The following is a 23,723-nucleotide window of genomic DNA, read 5'->3' as shown; positions in this document are numbered from 1 at the left end:
ACAGTAAGTAGATAGCGGTTTGTAACATCAGATTGGCACCTAGAAAATGTTAAATAGATTTTAAGTTGAATTATTATGGCTTGATATTTTTTCTTATGACAATGTATATAAGATGTTCAAATTAAACAGCTCTCATGCTTCATTGACAGGCAGTTAGTGACATTATCTTCATAGAAAAGGGAGTGCACGTTCCATTTCTCTGTGTGTGTGTGTGTGTGTGTGTGTGTGTGTGTATGCACACATGAGTGTGGATGTGCACATTTTTGGTTAACTTAGTGTTCATTAAATTTCAGATTAATATTTAGTTGAAGAAACAAATGAAATATGTCAGGTAAACAGTTACTGATCAGCAATAATAAGTGTAACTTGAGCCAGGCATGGTGGTGCATCTGTAATCTCAGTGACTCCGGAGGCTGAAGCAGGAAGATTGAAAGTTTCAGGCCAGCCTCAGCAACTCAGTAGAACCTTGTCTCAAAATAAGATATAAAATGGACTGATGAATGTAGCTCAGTGATAAAGCACCCTTACGTTCAACTTCCATAGTACCCAAATAATCATAATAAGAACAATAATAGTGTAGGGGAGAACGAGGGAGAGAGAGTAGGGAAGCATTACAGAAGGGGTTTAGAAAATGTCAACTTCTAAAACAGAGAAATCTGAGAGCAATTCATAAACCATGTTACTTTTCTGAGGATTATGGACCTCATTGAGGAAATGCTCTTTAGTCCTTCTTTCAGCATTAATGATACTCTGTAAACACAATGAGATGAACACAGAAACAAAATAACTGTTTACAGTGTCCTGAGTTATCAGTGTCTCACTTCTCAAAATGCCAAGTGTGATGGGATAAGTGCAAGATAAGAAGTGTGTATTTAACATCTATTCAGTTACCAATAATGCTAGAGTTAAAGCAGGGCTTCTACCAGGGACATAATGGGCCCCTGTTTAACATATTTATGTTGGTTGTAAAATTAGGAACTGTCATTACAGACCCACATCACCTGCATAAGTGCAAAACATATAAATCAAGAGAAGTTCCAGTGCCATAAAAATGCCATTGAATAGAATAGCATGAAACTATTTACAAGATACTTGTATATTATGCTAGCATGTATGAGGATGCGCTCCCAGGTTTCTGGAGGATTTGAAGAACAAAGAATAACTATGCAGGTAGAACTCATGGACCTAAGACCTAAGACCTGATGAAGACATTTATTTAGAGAACGGCCTGAGCCCTAGTGGGGAAAGGCAGGAAAAAAAAGACCAACATAGCCAGGCTTGAATAACCCCTACCTGTTATTCAGGACAACTATTTCTGGGCATCTAGAAGGTGTTTTAGCTGCCATCTGTTATTACTGGAGCTTACCTCATAGACCTTCTAACAAATAATGCTTCTTTACATTTCCTGTAAGATTTTAGGGTCCTCTGTATGTTAGTGGCCCTCGCTCTCTTGGCCCTCTCTTAATCCAGCTCTTCGTTGAACAGTTTACTTTCTGTAAAGTTAGTCTATTCTTTTTTAATGAGGTGCAATGGTTTATTTTGAACTTTGTAATTGAAAGCCCTGAAGTGCCCCCCAAATTATGGACGATTAATAAGGATCTTTCTGAATCCTAATTACTGCCTCTAAAAGAGAGTGGACACTTTAGAAATTTTTCAACTCCTCTCTTCTCCCTCCCCAAAGCCACCCACCCCCATAATCTTAAAAAAAAAAAAAAAAAAAAAAGGCTGCAGATTTTATTCATGTGGGATCATTCACACCAAGCTACCATAATGTGCAATTAACACTCTAGAAACTGAAAACAGTATTCAGCAAGACAGCTGCATTATCAAAAATGCCAAAGGAGTTTTGAAGGGAGTAATGTGCATGTTAGAATAGAAAATTAATCAGAAACGCATGCACACACACACACACACACACACACACACACACACACACAGAGTAGTGCTGTCTTAAATATATCTGAATATTAGAAATTTTTAAATCCTATCCATGCTCACAATAAAGATTAATTTCAGGATGAAAACTGATTTTTTCTGTTTTAAAATTATTAGTTGTATGTTTTGCTTGCTCCTGAAGCTAACAAGGATATTAGAATAGAAATCTATCTCTTAGATCCCTTCCAGCTGGAATTTTCTGAAATAATAATCACTCTTCAATTATATTTTATAAATTTTCCCATTGAAAAAATATCCCTTTTATTTTTTTTCTTGCCAGTAATAATGATACTCAACACTCATGCTATTTTCAAAGTGCTTTTCAGATATTACAAACACTGACTCTCAATTGCAGGGGTAAACTCCCTACTTTCACACAGCACAATAATTGTAAATGCATTTATAGCATAATCCTTACTAAGCTACCGATCCAACCGACTGACTTAGTAACTGAAACGAAACAGGATTCTCCCAGCAGTGTTTTGCTGGAATTTTCTTAACTAGCTGAAAGTGTTTTTAACCATAAGGAAGCAGAGATTTTGATTTTATTTTCAATTAGTATCTAGGCTTGAAGAAGCAGAGGTTTATGATAAAATTTTCAAGAGATGCAGGACATGAAGAATTCACTTGTTGGAACTATAGAAAATATCTGAACATTTCCTTTCATAAATAACCGTGAAACAAACAGTTTCAGATTTTTATGATGCTTAAGAACAATAAACCAAATACACACACACAAAAGTAAATAAGCAAAAACCCCCCCCCCCAAAAAAAAAAAAAAAAAAAAAAGAAGAAGAAAAATATATACAGTTAAACAGGTTTAAAAGCAAATTGTCAACCCATGTTGAAAACAAAATTGGAAAATGAGGACCTGTAATTATGGATTCCACAAATAGAATGCTTTATGCCCAATTTTGTTAAAAAGACTGTGGGGGCTCCTGAAGTGACAAATGCCTTCAGGCAAAGCTTGTGGGCAAAGTCCTGAAGAGGACTGACCCCATGCTAATAGTAGAACAGTAGTATTTGGAACTTCAGATGAGAAATCATCACTGACCCCATAAGGGAAGGCACTTGCTGGCCAGGGATCTGGCTTAGCTGCTTGTCAACCCTGTAGAACAGTTACACGTAAACATTCGATAAATGTAAATTCCAACCATCTCGGGACACTTAGTCCTAGTGCAAAAATGTCATTCATGATAATCTCTTATCTAATATTTGGTTATTAATAAATTGTGATAAAGCTATTTTATTAGAAAACAAAAGGAATGCTCTATTTGGTTTTTTCTAGCTGAGAAGACACAAAAAGTTTAAGTTTCATGGCAGGGTGGGGGGTTGTGGGGGTAGGGCATTTAAAAAGGTGCCTTAAAAATGTTAACACCTTCATTTTAAGAAAAGCAGTATGCTAATTTATTTTTAAAGGATATGAACATTCATATGCTTTTACTCCAGTATAGGAAAAACAATCCAAAAGAAAACAATTTTTTATTTCTTTTTATTTTTTCTTCTGGAAGTTGCTATTCAACCTAAACTATGGATAAATGTCCAAACAACTCAGAACCAAAGTTAATAGTAGGTAGTGTTTCTGATATTTTAACTAGATGGTGATGCCATTGGAGAGAAATTAAGCTGAAGATATGAAATCAGAGCTCCAACTTAATTGCTTTTCTTCCTTTTTCTTCTTTTTTTCTTTTTTTTTTTTTCTTTTCTTTCTTTCTTTTTTTTTTTTTTTTTTTTTTTTTTTTTTTTTTTAAGTTATAGGTGCACAACGAAGGAGAAGCCCCAGCGCACTAGCCATTGAAGTATTTGAAGCACATTTGGGAAGTCACATTTTGCAGGTACCTGTAAAATAAAAAGAAGTTTGCTTATATTTTATCAAAAAAATTCATAGATTGACCTTTTTTCGATAATTTTTTTAAATTTCAGATATGTATTTGTTGTTATTTTATCTTGGAATTTTGAAATTCTTATGAATTTTTTTTCTCCTTTTTAGAAAGTCATCCAATGAGAGAATATTAATGAGAAAGGGAGGGCAAGTATTACTTGTGCTGTAATCATTTAGATGGGTTGCTATATTTAGTCAATGTGCAATGTATAGTTAACTGGCTGTACCCAGAGTGATTGTGTGTATGTTGTGTTTGTAAGTGGATATATGTGTGTCTTTGGAGCTATATATTGTTTTTGAAGAGCAAAGTTTTGTTGTAAAAGTACTGTGACATTTTTTCTGTGTTGCCAAACTTCAGTTCTTTGCTTGAGTTTGTATTTGTTAAGTGCTTTTAATCCTAATGTCTGTCTCTCCAAATTAGAAAATTTCTTAGGGCATTTTTTGAAGTCTATTTTTAAGTAGAGGAGACTAGTAGTGACTGATTTTTCCCAGTGACTTTCCTAACAAATAAATGTGAAGGTTACTAGGAGGAAGCTATAGTTACTTAACCCTAGAGAAGATTCATTCCTAGCTCAGCATCTCACTTATTCAATTTTTTTTAACACTATTCCTCTATTCAATACCTCTGCCTTCATACATGGGCAATTATTCTGCATTATCCCTACTTCCAGAATAAACGTTGCCAGGACCATTTTTTTTTTTTTAATTGTAGAAGATATTTTTCAAGGAATTTGAGAAGCAGACATGTTTGGGATATTTAGGCAAATTACTATATTTTTAAAAAGGTGACGTTTTTCTTAGATAAACTTTATGACAAAATAAAAGTAAACTCCAGATTCCTTTCCATCTGGATTTAAAAAATTGCCTCAATGGTGTTTTCATTTTCTATAGACTCAAAAGTAGTATTGAATCTAGCACATTATTCCCTAAAGTATGTATACTAAGAACCTCTTCTTAGTTCTTCCTGAAAAAATAAAGTAACTCATGGTCAAATCCCAGTAGTTTTCCAGAGCAGTTCCTTTGCTGGTAGTTTCAAGATTACTGGGCCCATTGCTCAAAAGATGTATTTATGGGCCTTTTATGGGCCTCAACATGGCTGTACTGAATCAGAGATATAGGATCAGGTTCAGGAATTTATCATTTTCAATAACCTTCTGAGATAATTTTAATGATGTTAAGATCTGGGAAATCAAAGTTCACATTTGCAAACATAAGGACTTGAGAAGTCTGACTTTGTTTATTCTGCATTTCTCATTTTTTTTTTTTGTTAATACATGTTAATATCTCAAAACTGGTATTTCTTAAACCCTACCTTGAGAGATGCTATTCCATTGTGTACTTAAAGTTTCAAGTTACCATAGCAGTAACCCAGGATTAGTTTTAAGGGTACAGAAAAGATCATATTGCTTTCCAGATTTTCAAATTTTTATATCCTTCTTTCCTGTACATACTTTGTTTAGAATCTCTAAGTTTTGTGTGAGCCCTGACATATATTGTTGGATTGTGATCTGATTCACAACTACTTCTGTTTGTATTCTGAAACAATCAGTGCTTAAGAATGAATCAATGAAAAAAATGGTTCACAGAATGGCCATAGATGATTATCTTCTGATTGTTCTGGAAATCAAGACTCTAAAATCACATGGAAGAGTGACTTACGAATTGCAAAAATTAAAAACTAATACAGAACTTAGGAGTTGGAATTGAATATAACTCAGTATAAAAATATAGATCGACTATCTCAAATGCCCATTCAAAATTGTTTCTTTGAGAAAATAGAGGATCTAATAGGAGGCTGCTTGCTCTTCTCCATATTGAGTGTGGTCATACTCTATTTAGACACTACATTGTAAGAGAAGTCAAGATCCCTCCATGTCATTTGGAGGAAAATAACCAGTTTAGTTCAAGTGAACTAGAAATCATGTTACATGAAGAATAACAAAGAACCTAGGGAAGTTTAGCTTGGAAAACATATAACTTAAAATAACATTACCCATTCTATCTATTTGAAAATCTCATTTAAAAAAAAAAGGATTAGATGGATTCTGTTTGACTTCAGAGTACAGGAAAGAAGGAAGCAAAGAAAGACAAAGAAAAGAAAAGCAAAGAAAAGAAAGAAGGAAGGAAGGAAGGAAGGAAGGAAGGAAGGAAGGAAGGAAGAAGGGAGCAACACTGAAGAGGAAAAAAAGTCACTCTCAAATATAGTTGATCATATGTGGAATATGTTCTAAGCTGTTGACTTTAAGAGAACATTTAAGTGATTTTGTAGATATGCTTACAAGAAATCCAAGCAATAATCTTGAAATTTCCTTAGAGACTGGTACCTTTTATATCATTTGATTTTTAATACCAATGGTTATGGAGTGGATAACTACACAATAATTTGTATGAAACTATACAGTATACTATTTTATTCTTTTAAATAAAAGTATTGTGGGCAAGATGGGGTTGGGAAGTAGTATTAACAGGAAGAGCATCCTCTAGGCTATGTAATTAGTTGCCTTGATTAATTAGCAGGGAAATCCTTGAGCCTATAGACTTATGTCTGTGACACATTCAACAATATCTCAATATTCTGCAAGATTAAGATAATTTCTATATCTTGTTTCAAGAGGGTACATGGTACAGTCTGATTGATTTCTGGCATCTGGGGATAAATTCTTCATTTCTTTTACTCCTTCCTACACTTTCTTCTCTTGTAAATACTTGATAAAGCTGTGTACTCAACAGGGTGTAGGTATGGTGTCTGCCCTCAGAGTTTATGTCACTTACCCTCTCTCCAAAATTTCAGATACTAAGTAAGAACACAAAATTCATTTTATGTGGCTGCTGTCTTTAACTAGCTTGCATTCATTTGGGGAATCAGGAACCAGGAATGAAAAGCATTAAACTGGTCAAGTACAATAGGGCTTGGAAAGAGCAAGACTCTAGAATTGGCCATAAAACATCAAAGATGACATCTTAAAGTTATTGATGGATTAATAGTTAATTAGGCAAAGAAAATGAAAGAATATTCTAATCAAAGGGAATATCAAACACAAAGGCATGGGATCAAGAAATAGATCTTTTGGGAGACTATTAGTGTATTTGATATGATGGCTGCTTCACATGCACAGGAAGCACATAAGAGATGAAGGTGGAGAAACTGCATGAACCATGTGTGACAGGCCTAGTGAGCCAACCCAGGAGGTGAGGACTTGTTTCTCTAACTAGTGATGAGCCAATGGAGAAAGCTTCCATGTGGGAAGTGACAAGGGAAGGACTTGGTTCATTTCTGGAGTTATCAAAATACAGTGTCTAGGGCTGGGGAGGTAGCTCAGCTGGTAGTGTGCTTGCCTCCCAAGCACAAGGCCCTGAGTTCGATCCCCAGTACCGCAAAAAAAAAAATACAGTGTCTAGGAAGTCTGAGTTGCAAGAGCCTGCTATAAAGAGATCATTTAGGAAATTGTTACATTTCATGAAAGAGAAAGTGAAGATCTCCAAGGTAGAGTTCTGTGAATAGGGAGGCATTTTGAAATTGAGATAGAATCATTGGCACAAGATCATTAAATAGAGGTGACAGACTAGGGAATGGAAGGATTAATGATGGTCACAGGTTCTCTAGATTGGTAGCTAGCTATCCTGATCCTCTTACCTGAGAGAAATGGAAAGGGATATTTTCCTAAATAGCCAAGTTGATATGAGGTGAGCAGTTGTAATCCTGGGTCTGATCCTCTGGAGCAGTGTTGAAGCTAGGGCTGAAAATAGGGCTTGGAAATACTAATCACTGGTTTTGAAATAAATAGCTGTTCAAATCAAGAAATGGATTGAAAACTCATAGAACTGATATAGAGCAAAGAGAGGGTTAAGGAGCATGTTGGGGCAAGTTGTTATTTAAAATGTAAAGAGACAAGAGAAGACAAGAAGGAAAAGGAAACCATAGAATTTGATTTTGTTAAGGGAAGGAATATTAATAATGTGAAGGTAGCTGAAGATAAATCTTTAATGGGGCAAATATTGAAGAGATGCCTTCAGTTTTGTCAATTGAAACAGTTGCAGTGGAATGTTAGGTATAGAAGACAAACCTAACACATGGTAGAAGAAGGTATAGGAGAAGAATGTGGATGTTTGTAATAAACAAAGGGCAGGAGATGAAATGATAGTGCCAAGGAATATTGTATTTTTCATGCTGTGAGACTGTGTTTATATGTCTGAGATTTATGGGGCCAAGTATTTTGTGTATATCAGAAGATAGATGGAAAACAAGCTCTGTTGGCCAATTATATGCTCTTTAGCAATCAGCTTTTTTAAAATCAATATCTTGTGGTCATATCTGAATTAAGAAAGAATTGATTTTCATTCTTATTAATGGCTAAATGACACACCATACTATGGATGTATCATAATTTATTTAACCATTTTTCCCACTATTGGCTGTTTTGATTATATTGAAAAGTTTACATTTCTAATGCAAATACCAGCTGAGAGGGTTTGCATGTGTTTGTGTGTTTCAATTAGAAGAGCCTAGTCCTGATGGATTTCAGCATAAGTTGACTGAAGTTTTACTAAGTTTCATGTGTTGTGCTGTTTCCTTCTCATATCATCAAGTATTCACAATATGTACCTGGTGAGATAGGGACTGTGGTCATGTATGTTTTCAAATTAAGTAAGCTAAAACTTAGAGAACTTAATTAACTCAAGCTTACATGTCTTTTTAGGTAACAGTTAAATTTGAACCCAGGATGCTAACTAGATTAAAATACTTTCCAAGCAATGGTAAGAGCATTTTAATAGACAATTGTTTTAAGAGTGAGGAATTAAAATAATTATAGTGGGAGTGAACAGGATTAGGAAACCGACTGAATTTAGAAGGTGAAGGAGAGGTTAGATCAAAATACCAGTGAGGGGCTGACAGCACCAGGTGGCACGCTTCCCTGTTATCTGTACCCCAATGCTGTTTCATTGAAATGCAAACCACATTTCCCTTGGTGTAGAGAGAGGTTGAGGGTAGGAGATGAGGATGAACTTATTAATTTTGGTGTATCCATGCCGTTTTTGTTTTGTATATCTAACTAATCATGTTTTTTTCTGAGGAAAACAAAGAAAATTTGATGAGATCTCCTAAAATTTGACTACTTTTCCACTGAGAGGGAAAAAGACTAGTATGATGATTCCATCAGTGTAAAATCAACTCCTGTGAAGCCAGTTTCCAAACAGATGGCTCGGTACTAGTATATGGGGTCAGGATCAAGGCCCAGAGTTGTACATTGCCCAAATCACGGGCCACCATTCTCACCAGGGCCTTACTATTGACTGTGACCAGTTTTATGGTCACCTGTAGCTATTAGAGGCATAAATTTGGGGCAAGAGCCAACTTCCCAAGAGGGATGAGGGTTCAAGGGATGGCAGGGCTATGAAGTATACCTGCTGGGCCTGAGTCAAGACATTTTAGTTCATTATATTCCTCGTTGACTTTTTAAAGTTAGCTGATGGATGAGAAGGCAAGGAGTCAAGATTGGGGATTATACATTCTGCAACAGGTTAAGTAAGAATCCAAGAACTTCAGGAGACCATCATGCAGGATCTTTCCTAAGTATAAGCACAAATTTGGTTTCTGCTTTGAAAGTTCTCCATAGGGCATTATGGCTTCCACTTCATCATCTCCTTAGCATGAAAAAAATATGAATGGTATTTATTTTTACTTTTCCAGTTTAGCAACCAGATAGCATATTTATATTTTAACTTATTGAAGTTAACGAAACACAAAATGATAATAAATATCTTTGCAAGTCATAAAATTAACTACCGGAATGGCTTTCCCTTAGGTGCCAGATTTATGAACGGAGTGCTTTAATTATTTGTATGCCCTTAGCAGAAGATCTGCTTTTTTTACTCTGTAAATAATGTTTATATAATTGTTGTATAAAGTTGTAATATGTTTTTGCATACTCCATACTAATGCTACTTTACTCACCTCACAGGTGTTAAAACAATCAAATCAGACCTAGTAAGTGGAAGATATTTAAGACTTATGTTTGAATTCATTCTCAGCATTTTATATTAAACTGTATGTACATAAATATTATGCTACTGACATTGTATAATACACATAATTACTAATAACTGTCATGTGCTTATAAAGTGATTGAAAGACAGTCTTTATGCTTTCTATGTTTGGGATCATAAAAGAAAATTTTATGATTTGGATGAATATTATAAGTACTTGCATGTTTGTACAAAAATGACACAGGATGAATTTACTATTTAAACTAAATCAAAAAGTATATTCTATAAGAAATCCCCTAAGTGGAAGTAATGGTGGTATTCATGTATCAATTTTGTGGTTGGCCATGTTACATGAACGATCCCCTCAAGTCTGTGTCATTGTCTTTGCATTACTTTTGGTCATAAGGGAATTTTCATATTGCTCTTAGAACATTTAGACCCCAAACTGAGAGAGAACTTCCTGGGACAGATCCTCTGAGGGACCATAGAGAATCTCCAAAAACATTTTAAACCTATAGTATGTCAGGTTCTCTGACAGAGTATTAATGGCTCCGCAGAACGGTTGTATGGTTGTCTGTCTTCTGTACCATGTCTAGGAAAATAGTTTTGCAAGGATAAATTATTAGTAGAAGAAATCTGTTGTACAAAATGAATATAAGGCTTATGGTGGACCACAGCAAAACAGTTTCATCAAAGTACATGATTTCTAAAAATGGCGGAGAAGGCACTCAAATTTAGCTATTAACTTTTTTCTTTCTATTTTATTAAACAAAGTCATCAAAGATTTGAGTGAGTGATATGGATGATGGCATAGGCCTCAATGAACTGTCAGATTTCATTCTTGTGTTTTTAATTTTTCCCCCTCAACACCTTAAACTGTGCAATATAGGATGGTGGCATAGTCATGTGTGAAGAAAGAAAAAAAGAACCTGTGTTTTTTGCAGAGTCTATTATGGATCAGATTTAGAAGAAAATTAGGTTGATATACATTTACATTTCTACTTTTCTATTGTTACTCATTTTAGGTTGGTTAAGAACAGATGCTAGAATCATAGTTGGTTCATGTACCATTTTGGTCTTGCAGATTTATTGTCAGACAAATGAGAACATATGAATTCTCTACCAAAAATTTTTGAAAATTTGTATCCTTTAATAAGGAAAGCAAAATAAATAGTATCTTGTGTATATCCTTGTTAGTGTTCAAATACTTCTTTCTGGTCACAGTACCACTTCAGTCTCAGATATCAGCCAATTGTAGAAGAATAAACTGAAGATTCTGGTAGAGAAGATATACTGGAAGTATAGGCAAAAACAATGTATAGTGCGTGAAGTATACTTAAAACATTGTTGGGATGGGTGCAGAGAATGCCAAAAGGGCTGTTATTAATATCACCTTTAATTTCATTCAGCAAAAGAAATTAAAAGGTTAACTAGTATCATTCAAACATCTGGGCAGAAGAAAGTGAATACATCTAAAATAGCTCAAATGCTGACTAATATAAAAATACAAATTATTATCAAGATGCTGTCTAGCCAAGTCAACATTCCTCCTACATTTGATAGTAATGTTTTCAAAAGTCTTTTCTGTGTGACAGTAATGCCTTCAAGTATATTTTCTATTTTAGTGATGAGTTAGAATTTCAACTATTTATTTTATTGGAACTTATAAGTATCAAAGAAATGATGATCTCTAGGAATTTGCGTTATCTTGTTCTTAATGGCTTTTGGTAAAGTGCTATCCCTCTGGACATCAGCACTAAAATAAAATGAAATGATTTCAAATAATAGAGAAATTCTGAATTAATTCCTTCAGTTATGACAGAAGGAGGAGAGATAGGTGAGTGACCCTAAAGTCTCCCCATGATCTGGAACAGTAAGAAAATGTAAAACTAAATATAGAAAAAGAGAAAGTTAGTGAATATATTTGCATATGCAAATTAGCTTAATTGATACTGCTTGCCTCTACAGGGATTTTTCATTACAAACTGGAGTGCTACATTGTTCAGCTCATATTGAGTAATTTAGTAACTAATGAGACCAGTTTGCACTAATTTGCATATGATAAATGAGCTTAATTGCAGTAAATAACTTGGAGGCATAATTACTTAATTTTCCTGTGTTGCACGGCTTTTAAGTTCACGTATGAACAACTCAAGATAATTTTGCATATTTAAATTAGTTGCTTTTAAATTTTCTTGAACAAAAAAAAAGGAACACACCTTATCAATTGAGCTGTAAAACAATCAGAAGTAAGGATTACAGTATTTTTATTTAAAAAGAAAGAATAGGAAAAAAAAGCAGAAATTTCTTAAGTCTGTTATTCACCTCTCCTGTATCTTCACCTCAAATAAGATAGCAGCATTGACATTTAGGAAAACATTTTTAATGTTGAAAGTTAATTCATAACTTCTATTGGAAACTGATCCAGGTTACTGTATAAGAATAAGTTTTGAAATCAGTTTTATAAAAGAGATGTTACATGTCCATTGCCTAGTTTGACAAACTAATATCAGGGTAGTCAATTCAATCTCCCACCGGTAAGTGCTGGGTTTAATGAAGTAGGTAGTACTCTAACCATAGCATTTGTTTTCTATCTAGATTAATGTTTCTTACTAACTGAATTGCTTCTATTAGAGAATCTTGGTATGAGTTGGCTATGAATGACCTCCTCATTGGTCTTCACGTTATCTCAAGAACATATGTTTTATCAAAATCCCCATTTGTAAAATAGAAAAACTGAAGTACATATAGAGTTGATGGCAAACTGTTATTTCATGACCAAGTTGCCTTAAAATTTCATTTTGCAAGGAAAAGTATAATTTACTATTCAAAACTAACTTAGACCATATGAAATCATATGCATGATTATGAGAAGATATTATATAGCAGTAAAAGTTTAAAACCTGTCATTTTAAAAAATCATTGCTGCTTTAACTCATTGTATATAAAAACAGAAGGGGATATTAGAACTATTCATTTGCCACAGATCTTGAAAAATAACTCATGAAATTTTTCTCTGAAAATCTCAAATCCCATCAAATTCAGTATAAGCTTCCTATACCTTTCAGAGGTATAGTATTTCTATATCAAAAGTGTAAAATTTAAGTCCTTTCTATAATAGGCTCTCAGAAAATACCTGGTAAATAAAAAAACAAGCAAATAAATCCTAGGCAGAATCAGAGTGGATCTCAGAACCCAGGGCTGTGTCTCACCTCACCTCTGTGTTCCTAGCTCAGTTTTCATCCATATCCCCTGGACATGGAAAAAGTAGGCAGATTCAGTATCTGCAAAGATTTTTATATCCAGTCAATTTGAATTCACATCTCATTTATTAACTGTGTAGACCTAGAATTATCTCTTACCCTGTCTGAGCCTTGATTTCTTCATCTTTAAAACTGAGGAAAGAGTAGAAGTTTTCCTGAAGTCATGTTGTAAAGATAGTATAGTTAGAAATGCTTGGTATAGACTCCTGTGTATAGAAAGCTTTTGATAAACAGCTAATGTTTCTGTCTATATACTAAATAGTCTAGGATACTGTGCAGGTTTTTCAGAAACATTTTAGTGCTTATAGGAGCATTTCAATGTAGAAGAAATAAGGAACATTATCAATAAAATCCTCAGGATAATTTTCATGTAAAAGAACATTGTTTATATTAAAAGTATTTATATTTGACAATATACATTAGTTCAAGATAAACCTTGTAAAAATGACCTTGTATTTTTACTTCAAATGAAAATCCTTCTCTTACAAACCAAAGCAGTTGTCTGCATACTGTCATTACCAACTTAGAAACAACTAGAAAAAATAACTTGTAAAGGGACTCAAAATTGAAGTTTTCTTTAAAGTAAAATGTGATGTGTCATTATTATTCTCTTTATATCTCAACTTGCTTAGAAAAACGGGAGATAAAGAGCCAGTAATAATTCCAGAAGAGCTAGCAGGTAGAAATAGTCCTCACCCATTGCTGTAAATTATGTTAGCAAGACATACGATTTTCCTCATGCATGTTGCACAAAATCCATCATCTGTCATGCTGAAAAGGGGTACCTTTCCATTTCAAGACCAGAAGGGAGAACTCAAAGGGATTTTTGTGATGGGTTGGGGCATGGGGGGGCAGCAGATGTGCATTATTCTGGGTTTTTATGTACATCACTAACTTGGATTTACAGACTAAGTGTGTTCATTGTTTGCTAAGAAATACTGTGCAGGATGTGAGTAGGGAAGGGCTTGAGGTCACTATTGTGAATGAAAGTCAAGGCATTTGGCTACTTAACCGAAACTAGCAAATGGGGGCGTTTTAGTTTCAAAACAGATTATCTTGGGTGATCAGGATCTAGGAAAACCAGACAACAAATTTTAAAGCACTAAGCTTCAGTTCAATAAATATTTACTGAGTGCCTAACATGTTCAGACTAGAGAAATCAATGGGGTACAAAAATGAGTCATGATTTGACTTCTCAGCGTTTCTACCATGAGTGGAGAAGAGCAGTAAGAAAACAGACTAACATGGTTCCATGAAGGTAGAGCAGTTGAGTCAGTTGTACCTGGATTTGAACCCTTGCTTTCAAATGTGTGAACTTTGGCAAAGTACTTAAATTCTCCAAGTTTCATTTTTCTCTAAGCAGAATGGAGATGGTTACACTTTTTATCTCCCAGAGTATTTCAAGAATTAGATGAGATGGCTGCACACAATGCCTAACTCAGATGAATCCTGTGCACAGAGCACATAGTGAGTGAGTTCTAAAGAGAAGTAGACTGCAGCCAACCCATAGACACAACAGGAGGGAATCAGATCGCCCAGCCTGGTGCCAGTCAGTGAGCCCCTATGGGAGTAGTTTGAGGGTTAGATGCATGCCTTCTTTTAGCATGCTCACCTATGGTAGAGACTGGGGGAAGAAAAAAAGAGCAGCAATATCATTGTGATCAGGCAGATTTCGTTTGGGGGCATGCTAAGAATATTGTTTGCAAAGTATGGAAACATCTTTAATTATTTCTCAGGCACTAAGGGTGACTGGATTATTTGAAGATTAAAATGGGACAGAAAGATAATTATACCATCAATTTAAAAAGTGGGCAGAGGTCTCAGAAACTCATAAGGTTATGTGTAAATATGAATACGATTAATTTTCTCATTCGTAGGTGTTTATAGCTCTGTAGTGATACATAGAGATATTTGCAAATCTGTGCCAGGTTACAGTGTTCTTCTTGGCTTTAGAATAATCCTCCATGAGAGAGGACATCATATTCTTGTTACCTACATGAGCTAGGAATGACATAGAGGAGTAACACAGCTATCATTAACCTTGGGTCCAAAATTCAGTCAGTGTGACAGGGCCTGCTTTCTCTTCTCAATCTCCAGAACTTCAAAAGCCTTTTGGGTTCATTTGGGTTTGAGAAAGGGTTGGGGGTGGGTGAATGGAAATATGCATTATTTCTCAGACTAAACTGATTGTGGACACCTGTGAATAGCCTAGAATGGTAGTATTCTATAGATTGGGAAAAGTAGCTTAGAAGAATTAAAAAAAGAGTTATTTTAATATTTAAAAAATCTCTAAATATAATATGAGCTAAATTAAATACATAATTGAAAAATTGTCATATTATAATGCACACAATAGTCTTCCTCACTAACTTTTTAAAGACAGAAAGATTATTAAAGAAGAATCTTCCATAAGGAGTTGTTCAGGTGTATGTATTGGGGGGTGGTAAGCAACAGATATCTCTTTTTTCACCACATAAAATGGGAGGGAGATATTGAAAATAAAAAAAAAAATACAGGGGAACAAAAGAAAAAGAAGAGAATTAAAACCAAGTATTTGATTTTCTGTAAATCAACCAAAATAAAAACTGTGATCCTTGTCTCTTGAAAACAATTGTGGAAGGAAAACTGATTTCTAGTGCTGAGCTCCCAACAGCACCCATAGCTGATACATGGTTATAGTTGGTTTTCTTCTTATAAGCTTGACATGGATGACACTTTACCCATTGAAGATCATAAAAACTAGAATACATAGGCACCAGCAACTAAAAGGGCACTCAGGCATCCTGCTGGGAAGAGGGGAACTTCAGGCTTGCTCCAGGGATCCATCTTCTCTGGACTGCAGGTGTGCACCTGTGGACCAACCCAGGAGTTGGGTCAGATGTTCCTGGTCACCCAGTCTCCATCTGTTTTTATTATTGTCTGTTGACTCCTTGTGAATATCACTTACCAGACCTGAATTGCCAGTTCAGGATCTGATGATTTATGATGCTGGTAAGGAATCCATGGAACAGTGTTATTTTGTGGCAGCACAATAGAACCTACCTAAGAAAAGAAATGTCATACCATTTTGCTTTACTTCTGCATCAAATAAAATATTTGGGCATTAGTGAAATTACTATAAATATTTGTCCTTCTGGATAAATAAAATGTGTAAGTAGTGGTCGGATTACCCTCACAGAAGAGCCCAGTCATATTCCTGTGAGCAGGATAACTGCTGCAGGAATTGTCTGGTCAGAGCAACTCTTTCCTTCATTACTAAAGATATTTTTTTTTAAATGCAGGTGAACCTTTAGGTCACCAGAAAAATGTCCTCTGAAATAATCCACTCTTATACTTCATATGGGTGATGTAATGATTTAGTAAATTTCATCTGGTGTAGAGATTAGACCAAGAGTAGAATTGACCTAAAGAAAATTCTTTCTTTTTTTTTTTTTTTTTTATTTTGTAAGTGGGAAGTCTGTGAGTTCTACATAAATACAAAGGCAAATGATAATATCAATGACTATTTTAATTGCATCTTTAATCCATAAGGATAGTTCAATGACATTTTAAATTATACTTTTAGAATTGTAGTCACATAGGAGATAAAACTCAGTAACTATTTAATAATGCATAGTAAGATCAACTGTATCCTCTCTTGAGATCACATTTAGGTGGACTGAATGTAAAAGCCCAATCCAGAATTTAGACAGCATTTAATCTTCTGGAAGTCATTTCTGGGTCTTTCTAAATATAAAGCACCCAGGCCTGTTCCTTTAAGCTGGTACCTGTTATCTGTACTGAATGATTAGTTTCACTGGCTTCACAGCTAAACTATATAGTTTTTCCTAGGAATTGGATTGTGGTAGATCAAACTATTGTCATGGCAGGAAAATTACTGTGAACTTGGGTAATTTATGTGAATGATCGATTAGTAATTAATGACTAATTGTTTAACTGGTCTTACCCTGCAACGAATATGATTAGGTTGGGTTTTTTTGGTAAAGTGTCTTGCTTAAGGTCTCACAGCTGTTACAAACTGGCATAGTTGGGATTTGAACTTTGAGAGAATGACAGAGAAAGGAATTATAAGAGAAATACTCAGTATTAAATTATTTTGCAATAGACATTTTTCAAGTGACTTACTTTAAACTATGGTTTGAATGGAAACTAGAGGACATCCACTTTTGTTTAATAAAGAAATCTTTGCCCTGAGCAGAAGACAACATTTTAAAGCTTGTCATTTCATTCCTGGGAAAGTGTTTGAGGAAAATGACATGGCTCAGCCCTGTTTGCTGACCATTTTGTTGTCTCCTGCTGAGACTTGCCATTTCCATAGCCAGTGGGCTGTATTGAATCAGACAGAAGCAATAGATCATTAACAGAAATGGAGACTTGGGGCAGCCTGCAGAGAGAAAGCGGGGGGAAATCATTTGGGGCCACATCAACAAAACTGCATCTAATAGAACCTCATGCAATGATGTTTTGTGTGTGTGGTGAGGAGGAGGTTAGCCTGATTTTCAGAGAAGCTTAAGAAGCTTTAAAAAAGCACAGAATAATTCCACCCCCCAACCAAAGTGTCATGCCTAACATGAAAATAAAGGTGGGAGAAGATGCTTATTTCTACATGCTACATTTTCTCTTTTTGAAAAATAATGGCTCAAAATTCATTTAGTTAAAAAACATACAGGTTTTATTTTCCTATGACACCTGCATTAACCTTGAGTTCTTTAATGTATAGCACTAATCCAAAGTAAGATTATACTATTTATTTCAATCAATATCTAAATTATTATATTGTATTTCCATGATCCTTGGAGATCCTTCAGGATTATTGTAATTGAGAGGTAGGGTTGAAGGGACAAATTTGCCACTGAGGAGGTCACTACCTATTATTTTTTTATGTTCATGAAATTTAAATATATATTAAGCAAATATGTTTATGTATTTATAGCCTCCTTATAAGTGTAGACAAGTTTAGTTGGATCAAGAAAAATACAAAGCCTGTATTTTGATATTAAATAAACTATCACAGCTTGCTATATGAGGCTCACCAAATGCTGCTTTAGGGAATATTTAGATGTTATTCTTCTCTTGATGTCTAATAAATTTTTATCTCCTAATCTGTAGTTCAATGTACACATGTGGAGACAGGACCTGAAATTTCAATCATTGCACTTAAACCTAAGTAAAATCTAGGAAATAGAATACCATTTTCCTATTATTCTGTCATTCATATACTGAAAAATTCCTCCATTTAGTTACATAAGAATGTACCCATGTTTGTTTTTTTGGAGGAAAAATAACTCCACAATGATTGCATGTATGTCTTAGGCCTCCTGTTGCACTGTAAGCTTCTTGAAGACAGGGCTCTTGTCTTGTTCATCTTGGTGTTTTCCACAGTGTTGTGCTCTTAGTATATGCTCAATACACTTTTTGAATTGTCTCAAATTTGTGTATATGGAACTTCGAATAGATTAATCACTAATTGTCTCTTGTTATTAAGAAGTCACTGGTACTAAATGATTCCAAGGTGTATTCTTCTCACTGCAAGAGACATTTACATGCTGAGCCCCTCGTAGGGTTAATGTATTAGGCACCCAAGTCCCCATGCACCAATATGAGAATGTCCTTCTCAGCCAGGAGGTCATTAAAGAAAACAGAGTCCCATCATAATGTCATTTTCCCCTTAATTTTCTGATTACTTACATTTGGTTTGGTCCTAATTATGAATACCTTTAATTGCTTTATCACAGTGGTGATTAACTGTGCCCAAGTCAAACCCCTTTGAAAGAGAGTATGACTCCTTCTGAAGGTCTGCATGAATGCACTGCAGTGCTTTGCATGAATGCACTGAGGAAGAATATTAAACAAAGAACTAGAGGTTTTCCAACTTCCAGAAGGCTAGTCAGCCCTCTGACATTTCTAGTGAATGTCTTCCTGAGAGACCCAGGAGTGATTTTCATTTTGGGTTTTTCAGAACTGAAATTCAACTCTCTCACTCTTTTTCCCAGCATGTTATAATCTGCTGTGTTATTTACATTAATCTTTCTTCCAGAAGACAATATTGGAAATAAAATACATGTCAACTTCCCTAGAATGAATATATATATATATGTATATATATATATGTATGTATATACAGACACACACGTGTGCACGTACACACACACACACACACACACACACACACAAATGATTTTTAAATGAACTTTGAGATACATGTAATATCCTGAAGGAGTAGATGATTATTTTTGCCTTTGTTTTACACTTATGTGTATACAATACAATAATTAATCATTTAAATTTTTCATAATTCTTAAATTACAAAATTTAAAACACCAGTTATAAATGATTTCTTGCTAAAATACTTGGTAGCAATCACCTCATTTTAAGCAGTGTTTAAAGGTAATAAATATTGATAGAGGTAACTTTCATTTTTAAATGAAGACATCAAATAGGATATAAAAAAACAAAACTGGTATGTATTTTGTTTTTTTGATTTATATAAAATGGTTAGATTTTGAGATTTTGAAATTAAATCATTTTAATTTGAAGTAAACACATGGTATTATTTTAATGTTTTCGTATGGCTGTTTTTGAAACAATGTGTCTGTCCTATCTTTATTTAAATTTTACATTTATTTTATGTTCTCAGAAATAGCAGTTTATGTGTCATAGTGACATATATCACCCAGAAATCTGATAGAGATCATACCCATCAAACAAAGCTCCTTTTCCTCAGTTCTCTCCCTCTGAGGCATGGGCCATACATCAGAGATCAGAATGGAGAGACTTTTTATCCCCTGGTAAGGGTTAAGTGTGATCTAGGGAGAAAGAGGGTCTTTGCTTTGGGAAAGCTGGCACAGATGAGCAGGAGGACACGTCATTGTCAATTTATTTTCAAGCTATCCTCTCTCCCTTGAGGAAGCCTTCCGCATTTTTAATCTTTGATGATTCATACTTGCCAAGCATCTCTTTTTCCCATTTCGGTACTCCCAATTGGAAGGAGAAGTTCATCCAGTGACTCATTTGTAAAGGATGAGTGAAAAGAGGGGATGTGTAGATGATGACCCTCTCTTGTCCTTTTGGTGGCTAGGTGCCCATGACACACACTACTCCAGTGCTGTGGGAAAACTACCAGTCTGAGAAACAGATACACAAATTACCGGCCATGGTGAGTTTCCTTCTTGTGCTAATTTTCCCTATTGGAAACTCGGTGCATATAAATATAAGGTTTCTTGTAACTCCTTCAAACACTGTACTCTATGTTTCTATTCACTGGAGTTAAAAAAAAAAAAAAAAAAACTTTAATAATTAAGAATTGAAGAAACAGTACCAATATTTTTAAAGTTTCCCTTGATTGACTTCAGTACCTGAAACTGGCAAATCAGGAAAGTTCCTAGAGTGCTGCAGTGTAAGGTGATTATCTGGTTTACTGTTTTCAAACACACTGAAGTCTAGGCAATGCCAATGAGCACAACAGGGAGGCAGCAGACTGATCCCCAGCAGAGAAACAATCAGGTCTAGCAGAACATTCAGCTGTGGGGCCAGGAAGGAAAAGCTGACATCCAGATGCCAGTGCTCTGGAAATCTTATCTGGAATTGCACATATGGGTCCTGCATCTGCTCAGGTTATGCCACTAGTCAGCGTCCAAATTGACACAGCTACCATGGCATGAATAGACAGAGGCATGGCTATGAGTCTGGGTCTTTCTAAGACAGCTGTCAAAAGCAGGAACATTGGCCTTATGAAAGCTAATTTTCAGAGGACCAATCTGGGTACTTTGAATGATAGATTTTTACATACCCATAATGACTCATTTCTGAATGTCCATTGTAGGAGGGAGATTGCGTTGATGAAGAATATGTGTATGTGTGTGTGTGTGTGTGTGTGTGTGGTGTGTGTACGTGAGCACATCTGTAAATGTGGATTTGGGGGGCAAATATAATTAGTGCTCAGGGAAATTTAGGACCAAATGACTTTGAACAATGATTTAAATCAGTGCATGGTAAAAAAATACTCATGATACACTTATTCTATCATAGAAATTTGATTCACAAATCTAATAGTGCAATAAAATATTCTCTCCCCTTTCACATGAAAAAGTGGATAGAGGCTCAAGACCATAAACTAGTATTTGCCTTTCAGAAAATACTTTTCTTATCATAATGGGCCCAATAGTAAACTGAATGATTCAGCATAAGCAGTCCACCTTTTCTTGTCTTTGCTCTCCAGAATCCTTAAAAAGAGACAAGGGTAGGTTTATCTCTTGTATCTCAATTTAATGTCTTGAACGGCAATGACCAATGAATAAATGTGTGTATTGGTATCCGATTTATGTATCTACTTTCAATTCCAACCATTTGTTTATGTAATCCTCTATCTTTATTGAAATCATCAATTCCTGATGGATAACAGGTAGGAAAAAGAATTTGTTATGTTTGTTCTCATCTGTTTTTTTTTTCTCTGTATTGGAAACCCATTTATCAACAGTTTTGGAGCCTTTTGTTAAGTTACTATGTTTCCTCTATTTTATTATATTAACTTTCATGTTGATATAAAAATATTTGCTAAACTTTAAACATTGTTAGGGAAGTTCACAAGTTTGCAAGATAACACATAACAGTGACTGACATTACTGAAAATCAGGTGGGCATACTCATATCCAATTCATAATTATGTATTCTAATTTCTCTTTTATAACTAGACTGTCTAGCATAGGTAGTATGTGCTCATAGCATTAGTGACATTTGTAGGTCATTCTTAAATATATTCTGTAGTATTGGGTGCAGCCAAGGTTATGGTGTTCCTCTTGGTCTGATGGGTACAGTCAGGATTGATTTAATCTGATTGAAAATGAAGGGACCAACATGGAATCTGGATCTCAAATCTCCACCTCTGAACTAAGGCAGGAGGCTTGGCTTCATAATGTTGACTTTGATATAACTTAAAGTTTCACATATATTTATACATGTTTTGTACCCAGAATTTGGCCTATTCAACATCAGACAAATAATAATTGTAAGCCTCCTCAGGATCATATAACCAGGAATACACTGTCCTGATGGGAATGGCTAGCCAAGCTTCCACTTAGGCAAGTGGAGAATTTGAGGTTGGTTGCTTGGGATTGCATTGGGCTTTAGGGAAGAAAAATATATTCTCTTATTCAATTCTGCCAACCCTCCCCTTCTAGAAAATTTCTGAAGCCTGCATGCTTACTCAGGGAGATCTTTTGTGTTACTGTTCAGGGTAGATTGGCCCTCCTGCCCCCAAGTCCCAGGGTGAAAGATTGGGGTATTGGTGAGTCCCATATCACAAGAACTTCTCAGTGAGGTGGTGGTTTGTTTATTACTCCCTAAATTGAATACGAGTTCATCAGGTAGGCATTCATGTGATTATTTACTGAGTCTGGAGCCCTGCAATTAGGTTCTCCATGGCCATGTTTAAGAGAATGGACTCCCAGGTTTTGAAATAGCAGATTTTCATTGTGCCTATTCCATAAATACATGTGAATTAAGTAATAATTAAATATCGTCCACGAGGTTCTTGGCTCTGTACCTGATAAAAAGTAAGAGCTTCATACCTGATACCTTTTTTACTATTTTCATCATTGTCATAATAGAAATATTTTGTTCCTTATCTCACCTCTATGGGGCATACCACCTCTGCTTATGACATAGACTCTTAAGCCTTGCTGAACTAATGACAGGCGTAGTTTCTGCAAAAGACACTGTGAGTATTCTGAAACAACAGCGTACCTCTGATATTGTGTAAGGTATGTAAACCTCTCTTGGCAAGACCTTGTGAGAAAGTAAATAATGACAACACTTCAAGATAAGCAATCACTACTAAATCATTTGAAATATAAAAATTATTCATTTGGAATAAATTTTGTTTTGATTATTCCTTTGGAACAAAAATATCCTATTATCAGAACCTCGTTTTAGAATTTATATATATGTATATATAAAGTACATTTTATATATTTTAATAACATATTTAATATTAATATATTAATATTTCAATATTATTAACACATATCTGTGTATATATATACACATATATGTATATGTTATATATGTATACTTTTCCTTTAAGGTATTACTAATCATGACAAAGTCATTTCTCTTAGGATCCCTTTAAAATCTTCCTTACCAGGAGAAAATACAAATTACTGTGAGAATATGATCAGGAGAATACACTGGCCTTGCTAATCACACCTAAAATATTTATGTCATTAGAAATGAAAACTTATTAAGTTTTATGCTGAACCTCATATGGGAAATAACTAGAAATGTGGATTTTGTTCTTTCCTTCAGCAAAACCATTTGCAAAATGGGGTAATGTAACTCTCATATCTTGTGGGGCTTCAGTGGGTCTAGTATAGGGATTGTTGTTTGGGATGGAAGCCGTAATCTTAATTTATTGAATAAATTTCATTAGAATATTAAGATGAAACAAAGAGGCTATATTTATCTTGATTATTCTTCATTATGGAAAAATAAATTATATTTGCTTTACATTTAATTTTATAGCTAAAATATGATAAGCTCTTTCTAAAAATATATAATATTTTTGCAATTTTTTTGTAAACTAAACACAAATAAGTTTTGAATGAAGCATGTTGTTTCCTCTCTTTATGTGTGTTCATACTAAGTACTGGTAAAATTCCATT

The 23,723-nt window shown here is 34.7% G+C and overlaps 1 protein-coding gene across 1 annotated transcript in view; it reads left to right on the top strand.

The window, feature by feature from the left end:
• Positions 1-23,723, top strand: part of NPAS3 (neuronal PAS domain protein 3) — an 846,643-nt gene that overhangs the window by 400,124 nt on the left and 422,796 nt on the right. Inside the window, 1 exon segment of the mRNA XM_079127214.1 lies at positions 3,694-3,770. Coding sequence (XP_078983340.1) covers positions 3,694-3,770 — 77 coding nt within the window.

Source organism: Sciurus vulgaris (genome assembly GCF_902686455.1).
Source record: "Sciurus vulgaris genome assembly, chromosome: 2".
Taxonomy (NCBI): Eukaryota; Metazoa; Chordata; class Mammalia; order Rodentia; family Sciuridae; genus Sciurus; species Sciurus vulgaris.
The sequence above is the reverse complement of the archived record's forward strand: the minus strand, read 5'-3'. Positions and strand labels throughout refer to the sequence as shown.